The sequence below is a fragment of the Camelus ferus genome, chromosome 20, assembly GCF_009834535.1.
Source record: "Camelus ferus isolate YT-003-E chromosome 20, BCGSAC_Cfer_1.0, whole genome shotgun sequence".
Classification (NCBI taxonomy): domain Eukaryota; kingdom Metazoa; phylum Chordata; class Mammalia; order Artiodactyla; family Camelidae; genus Camelus; species Camelus ferus.
In genome coordinates, this window is record NC_045715.1 from 20,743,364 (window position 1) to 20,750,873 (window position 7,510).

Genomic DNA, 7,510 nt, shown 5'->3' on the forward strand with positions numbered 1-7,510 from the left:
TTACTCACACTTCAAGCCCCTTTGTGTAAAAACACTGGATTTTCCTTCTGTATTTTATTATTGAAACACATTGTCCTATCCGCCCGACCCCACAATAAAAATCTCACCCATATCCCCCATCCTTTCTCCTCATCACCCCCCAGCAAGCCCCGCACCAGGATTCTCTGTACACCGGCCGTTTTGGAGTGTGTCCATTGGGTAGCCATGTGGAAACAAACGATCCAGGGCCTTGATGGAGAAAATGGATGGGGGTGAGGGAACCCCAGGAGGGACTTATTTGAGGGCCTTGGCCACTTGCTCATAGGCCAGCTCGATCTCCTCATCATCTGGACAGGTGGAGGCAAACTCTTCCCGAGCATAGGCATTGCGTAAGTAGCGATGCACTCCCCGAAACACATCAGGAATGGAGAATCCCCGGTACTTCTTACATACCACCTAGGGATGAGGAGAGAAGGACCAATAGCTTAGCCTCAGGGAAGCCACAATAGTTATCATGCTCTTGGTCTTTCCCTTATGCCAAGGCCTACAGGATAAAATCCAGCCTCCTTGTCCAGGCATTCAAGTAATTCCACTCTCTGGTTTCTCTTCCTAAGATTCTTATCTCCCATATTAATCATCTTTGATGGGTTTTCTTAACTCCTCACTGTCTTGTAAGCTCTTTAGCCTTCCTCTCCACTTAAATGAAATCCTGGCCATTTATAACCAACCAGCCCTTTTCAGACCACCTCAGTCTATGGTGCTAGTTTTCCCCTCTTGATTTTGAGATATAACTCACAAACCACACACTTCTCCTCTTGAATTTCCATAGCAACTTATGTCTACTTTTCATTTGGCTTTTAACCATGTATTATTACTTAACTTTCATGTGAATGTTTTATCATCTCAGCTAGATTTCAAATTCCTTGAGGGCAAGGACCAATCACTCCAGATCTTCATGTCTTTTAGTGCCCAGTACACCGATGTTTAATACACAGTTCTGCAGCAGACTGACACTTCAGTATCCCTTGTTTCACAAACTAAAGCATAGCATGAGCTATGATAAAAACATGGGAACCAGCAGTGTTCATCTTCGACAAGAGGAAGTGAAGACTGAAGCTACAGACTTAAAGCTTTGATTTTTAGGAAAAGCCTGCTCTGTCTGATTTGGGGATTTGGCAATGACTGAGACAGCAAGAGCATTTTTGAAAGTAATACTGGAATGTGTTACTCTCGGCTAGTCTGTTTGCACTCACTTCTTGTATCATGGACTAGAATTCTCTCAAGTCTTACCAGCAAAGAATGCCAGGAAGGAATGGGGTGGTGTCTGCTATTAGAAATCATCCTAGTAAAGAAACCACCTTTGGAGCAGTTGTCATGGGAAGCCCATGTGGGAGCCCCTTAAAAAGCCATCCCAGCGACCACCCTCTCCTCCCACCATGACCACCCACCTGTACTATGTGGAGCTTTGGCAACAGGTTGCAGTCAGCCAGAGTGAGCTCATTGCCATCCAGAAACTTCCTCTGAGAGATGCCCTCATCCTCAGCACTGGTCTCATCCACTTCTTCTGGGAGGGGGGATGTCAAGTAATTGTCTAAAATTTTCAAGGCTTTCAGGAGCCCCTTCTCCAGATCTGTGCAAGAGAGAGAAGTTGGGAAGAACATCAGAAGGTCCAAGAAGACCCATGGGGGTACTGAATACTAATGGCGAGGCCAGTCCAAAATAATAATTGCTAGCAGTAATGTAGTTCATTTTTTATGTGTTATTCTAATAATTTTACACACAAAAGCTCATTTAGTTCTCACATCAACCCAAGAAACAGGTATTGTTATTCTCATTCTATAGATCTGGAAGTGGATTTACAGAGAAGTTAAATGAATTGTCCCAAGTTACCCAGCTAGTAAGATTTGTACTCAGGTAGTCTGGATCTAGAGTCATTGTTTTTTGTTTGTTTGTTTGTTTTTAATGGAGGTACTGGAGATTGAACTCAGGACCTCCTGCATGCTAAGCATGTGCTCTACCACTGGGCTATTTCCCTCCTACCTAAAGCCATTGTTCTTAAGCAAAATCCTCTTCTGCCAGAACACAGGCCAGCAGTCAACCCAACTAATGTCCCCGGTGGGGCAGAAGAGGCTAGGGAACAAATGAGAGGAGCTTAAAAGTCACAGTCAATGAGAATTCAGGGAAATATGGGGGTTAAACAAAGATAAGGTGCAGGGTGGTGGTGGTGCAAGTTTGCCAACATCTGCTCCATTTCCCTGATATCTGAATTTCCAGGGGCCCCTAATCCATGGTTCTTCTTCATTCTTCCTAGGACTCAGGCCTCCAATCCACAAGACTCACTGTCATTGAGGGCTGGGTTTGAATTCTTTATGTAGGCAGAAAACTTGGCAAATATGTCCAGCCCAGCAGTGTTGGATTCGGGGTTCAGAGCTGCCAGCTTGGGGTACCTGAAAACCAATGGGAGAAACAGGATAAGAGCTCTTCTGAGAAGGAGCCTCAGCAACCCTGCCCTTGCCCAACCACCATCTGCGTTTTCCATTTCTTCAATCATTCTCTTTCTCTGAGTCTCCCAGATTCCCCACTCCCTGTTCCGAGTTCCCCTATACCTAGGAGGGCACAGCACCGCCTCCAGAAATTCCTCAATCTTGTTGGTGTCTGTGTGCACTTCGGTGCCGTATAGCAGGAATGGAAGCTGCCCTCCTGGGCACAGCTTCTGTACCGTCTCAGTCCGCCTGGAGGAGAGACCCAGCATCAGGACAGGAAAAGGGGTTTAGGGAGAACCAGAAAGGGGAGGGGGAGGAATGTGGGAAAAGAAAAGGGGCTCCAGATGGAGGGGAAAAGTATTCAGCATGGAAGGACACAGGTGGGTGACGGTATGTATGCGCATGTGTGTATGCACAAGGGATGTTTAGTGGAACAGAAGTGGGCCTACCTCTTGGTGTCAACAGTGGTGACATTGAAGGTAACTCCCTTGAGCCAGAGCACCATGAACAGTCTCTGGGAGAAGGGGCAGTTCCCGATCTTGGCACCATCACTGCCAGCCTGGAAAGAAAGCCCCACTCCAAGGTTAGGCCTGGTGCATCCCACTCATCTCCAGGTCTTTCTCTGCATCTCCTATTCCCAGACCTGTTTCCTGCCTCGTCATGACACATACTCAGTCTCACTGCTAAAAGCTCCCCCAGAACTGGGCTCTCCACCTGGGGGGCTAGATCAAACCCAAGGTGGATCAGTGAGAATTTTCTACAAAGGTAGGCTTCTGCTTCCCCAGAGAGTTGAGGACAGGTGGGAGGTAGGCAGAGGGAACAGGCTTCGGAGAACTTGGAGGATCTGGACCCTAGAGAGGGAAGACTAATGCTAGTGTAGTTTCCTCTGTGCTATTCTAAGCACTTTACATACAAAAATTCATTTAATTCTCACAATTTAACCCATGAAATGGTGCCTAGAGAGGGGCTTTGGGGAGTCTAGGGTTGTAGGCTAGAGGCCTGGATTCCTGGATTCCTGATAGGAATACAGCCTGAAGACATGAGGGGTGGGGCAGGGCTCAGAAGCAGGAGGTCTGGTTCTCTATACCTCTACCCAAGCAGTTTCTGGCAGCTGCTTGGGGAGGCAAGGGACTTAGGGCCTTGCCCTAGAGATGTGGAGGGCCTTGCATAAGGGGGCTGCCCTCTAATTGGCAAGTGGTGACCTCATCTCCCAAGGGACACCTCCCCCTAGGCTGAGGGTGATTCATCTCACTGTGTCTCTGGTCTCAGCAGCTTCCTTCCTGGCGAGGAGTGGGGGCAGGGACCTGTGAGGCTGAGGCCCAAGCAGCAAAGGCCACCTCCCTCTTCCCTGGGCACTGCCGGGGTCTCCAAGTATAATTCCCCTAGTTCCAGATAATCCTCCCCATGCTGGACCCAGGGCTGGAGGAATCTCTGCAGCACAGCCTCACCCAGGAGTAAAAATAGCCCTTGAGGCCAAGTGTGAGAGGGAGGTGGGGACCACACCTAAGGGGGCGGACCCTGCATGGCTGCACAGAGAGGGAATGGCTGCCCAAGAAGCCCCAGCATAAAGGAGAGGGAGAAACCGGCAGGAACACACAAAGGCTAGATGAACAAAAGCAGGGAAGTGGAGAGAAAGGAGGCAGGAAAATGAAGAATGGGGAAAATGTACAAACCGGGAGACACAGACAGAGAGGGAGGGAGAGGCATAGGGAAGAGGTCCAGAGAAGGCAGAGAATGCAGTGCTAGTGGGGAGGGGAGAGGGGCAAAAAGGCAGAGGCTGCCGCCTGCGGCTTCGATATGCAGATTCCATGGGACCACCACCTCTTCTAATCCACACCGGCCGAGAGGAGAGAGTTGGGGTGACTTTTTCTTCTGCTTCTATAACTTCAAACCCTAAGCATCCTAACCCTGCTCTCTTCCTCCTGCTCTGTCTCCCCATCTACCCTCATGGTAGGCACAGCTCAGCTCTCATTTCCTCGCCACCACCCTCCTCACTTCCCCAAGTCCCCAGGACACTTGTTCACCACCCAGTCACCTCTCCCACCCAGGTTCTAGAACTTCGCTCCCACTCTCCTGTCTCCTTTCATCCCGCCAATTCTTCCCAGTTCACCTAGTCCCACTCCCAGGCCTCCCTACCACACCCTCTTCCCTGAAACCTCCCCCGTTCCCCCCCCACACGCCTCCAAGTCTCTCCCACTACACCCCTCATCCTCTGATCTTCTCGCTGGGCCCATATCCTGAAGTTTCCCTCTGTGCCACCCAAACCCTGTAGGTTTCTGGCCGCCCCCCGTCTCTCCTGGTCCCCCTATCAGCTTTGTCCTCCACCCCCCACTCCCCGTCAATCTTCTCCACTCTGGAAACCCTCCCTTTTCTGTACCTTCCTGTCCTTTAGGCTGCTGGAAACTTGCACTTTTACAAACTTTGCAGAGTTGAACCTAGATTTCTCATTATCGACACACACGTCAATTGTCTTCCCCGCCCTAACCCCCCCCCCCCACAGTACCACACGCCCCTCAAAGATTGCACGTGGGGTTGGGACTGGGGCTGGGGGTCAAAGAGGGAAGGGATTGGGAGTAAAGGTTGGAGCTGGGGAAAGGTGAGAGCTACCTTCTAGGAATTTGGAGGGGGGACTAGGGGCGGGAGGGTGTTCTTACCTTCACGAACAATTCGACCTGCGGTTGTTCTTCAGCCATGGTTGCGACGGGGACCAGGAAGCGACCGTCGCTGGGGGAACTGGGAGGGGCCGGGGCCGGGGCCGGGGCCGGGGCCAGGGAAGGCGGGTCTCACTGAAGAGAATCTGTCCCCTAGACCTAGGTCTGGCCCTTCAGCGCCGCACTAGCCCGATCAGACCCGCTCACTCCAGACGCGGCCTCCCGACCGGTCCAGCGTCCTCCACACCCTAGCTCTGCCCCCTCCTGGGTCGGATCGGGGAGCCGCTGACTCACAGACCGCCCCGCCCTGAACTTGGGGAGGGGACCGGCGGGGGGCGGGACGATTCAGGGAGTGGGTCGGAAGGGAGATCCTCAGGTTTTCCAGATGATCGAGGAGGAGGGTATCGAGGAGAGGGAATCCTGGGAAATTTGTTTCTCCGCCAGTCTCCCTGAACACAGAACTTTTTCTGCCTCAGTTTCCCTGCTTCACTCATCAGAGGACACTCTCCCTCCACCCTCACACAAGAAACCGGACACCCACTGCTTGAGCACGTCCCTGACGGCCCAGAGAGGGAATTATAGAAGGGAAAGGTGGTGGTTTATTCCTTTTTCCACCTTGCCTTCGGACTCCAGTCCAAAGTCTGGGTTCCTAGGACTGTGGTCCAGGAAAGGGACTTGGAAGTGGAAGCTGGGGTTGGGAAAAGCGTGGTGAAATGTAGGGCAGGGGCGGGGAAAGGAGATAATCAGGCTCGTGTTGGGGAAACAGGAAGCTGCCTAACCACTGGGGGAGGTCCGCTACCACTCAGTAGCCTGATCAGTCATCTGGGGCCCCTTCCTGTGCCCCTTGTCCTTTTTTCTCACTGATACGTTACCTTGGAGACAGGGTAGGAGCCTAGGGTTGTTGTGGCCCCAGGATAGCTCTGCCCTGATCCTAAGGTCTTGGTGGTAGCTAGTCCTAACAGTGGGGAAAAAAGTGAAGATTAGACAGGATAGTGTGAGTGGAGTCCTTGGGGATACAATTAGAGAAGTAGGGAGGACAGAAGAATAGCTCTCTTCCTTCCCAATAACCTTAATTTTGGAGATTCTAGCAAACTCTTTATGGTCTGTTGAAAAATAGCCCAAAAATATGTCCTCTGAACTGGACATAGGCCAGCCTCTACATCTGACTCTCTCTCCTATCTAACCATCTTTTTCCTCCCCACCACCTTCTGTCTAGCAACACACCTACAGTTTCAGAGAAACATAGTGGAGTGTAAGGACATAGGGGCAAAACAGGGCTAAAAACGTAAAGAAAAGGAGAGAGTTGGGGGAGGAGAGAGTGGAGAGAAGAGAGGTGCTCGAACCAGCAGTTAGTGGTTTCCTCTTATGCTTCCTCTTCTGTGGGTTTTTTCCTCCCTGCGGGAAGGCGTTTCTCCACCCCCAAGAAGGAATATATGTGGTGTTTGCTCCCTTGAATTATCACAGCTTATAAGGATGTAGAATGAGTCAATGAGTATGCATTTGTTGGGGGGGGGAATCTCCTTTATGTGTGATCCTCAAAATCTGCACACAAGAGCCCTTTCATCTGAGGAAGGGAGGTCAAAGCAGAGCTACTTCCTAGGGTCCTCTTCTGCTCCAGGTGGTCAATTTGCTCCACAAAAATCTCCCCTCTGGGAGAAGCCTCAGGCAAATGGGGCCAGCCCTGAGCTCAAACAGGTTTGGCAGATTCTCCCCTGCCTCTTTTCCCTCCTACAGCTTTTTACAGCTAGAGCTGCCTTGATCATCAATATTGACTTTGGCTAGCTGGTATGGTTACCCACAAAGAATTTTGCCTTAACTTCCCACGTGACAGAGAATGCTGCCCTCTCCTGGTGCCATCCATCAGTGCCTTATGGATTTGAAGCCAGGGGCTGTACCCCCAAATCCTGCATCAGAGAAGTTTCCCTCCCATATCAGTCTCCTTGCCTTTGCTTTTCTCCTATCTCAGTATCTCCGCTTTCCTTCCCCAGGCTTCTTTCTCCACTACCTCCCCTTCCTCAGCTTGGTAAAGCAGTCCCTAATCTCTTTCCACCCCAGACTGGAAGGTGTGTCCCTCCCCGACACTCCTTAGAGCTGTCACCTGGCCTCCAGTTCTCCGTAACTTCATTGCTCAACAATTTGCCAGGGGTAACCATTAACTCAGACCTTAACTCACTCTCCCAGCTTTCTCACTAAATGGGATTTTCCAATCATTGGTTAGCAGAGCCAGGTTACACTCACTATCTTTCCTAAACTCTTGGGTGGGATCTCCACATCTCAGAGTACCCAGAACAGTTAATTAGAGGGGAGATATATTTTAAGGGAAGTTTTTTAAAGTATATAATTGTTTATTTCTGTCTCCTTCACCTTGCTTCTTCTCCCCTTACACACACACACTCA

The 7,510-nt window shown here is 50.6% G+C and overlaps 1 protein-coding gene across 1 annotated transcript; it reads right to left on the minus strand.

Moving 5' to 3' along the window:
• Window positions 1–26: 26 nt before the first annotated feature.
• CLIC1 (chloride intracellular channel 1) lies at window positions 27–5,612 on the minus strand. The gene is made up of 6 exons (XM_032462691.1): window positions 5,117–5,612; window positions 2,912–3,021; window positions 2,586–2,711; window positions 2,320–2,426; window positions 1,428–1,609; window positions 27–435 (listed from the first exon to the last, which is right to left on the minus strand). Exons 1-6 carry the CDS (start codon window positions 5,153–5,155, stop codon window positions 274–276), a joined length of 726 nt encoding a protein of 241 aa, XP_032318582.1. The 5' UTR covers window positions 5,156–5,612; the 3' UTR covers window positions 27–273.
• Window positions 5,613–7,510: the final 1,898 nt, after the last annotated feature.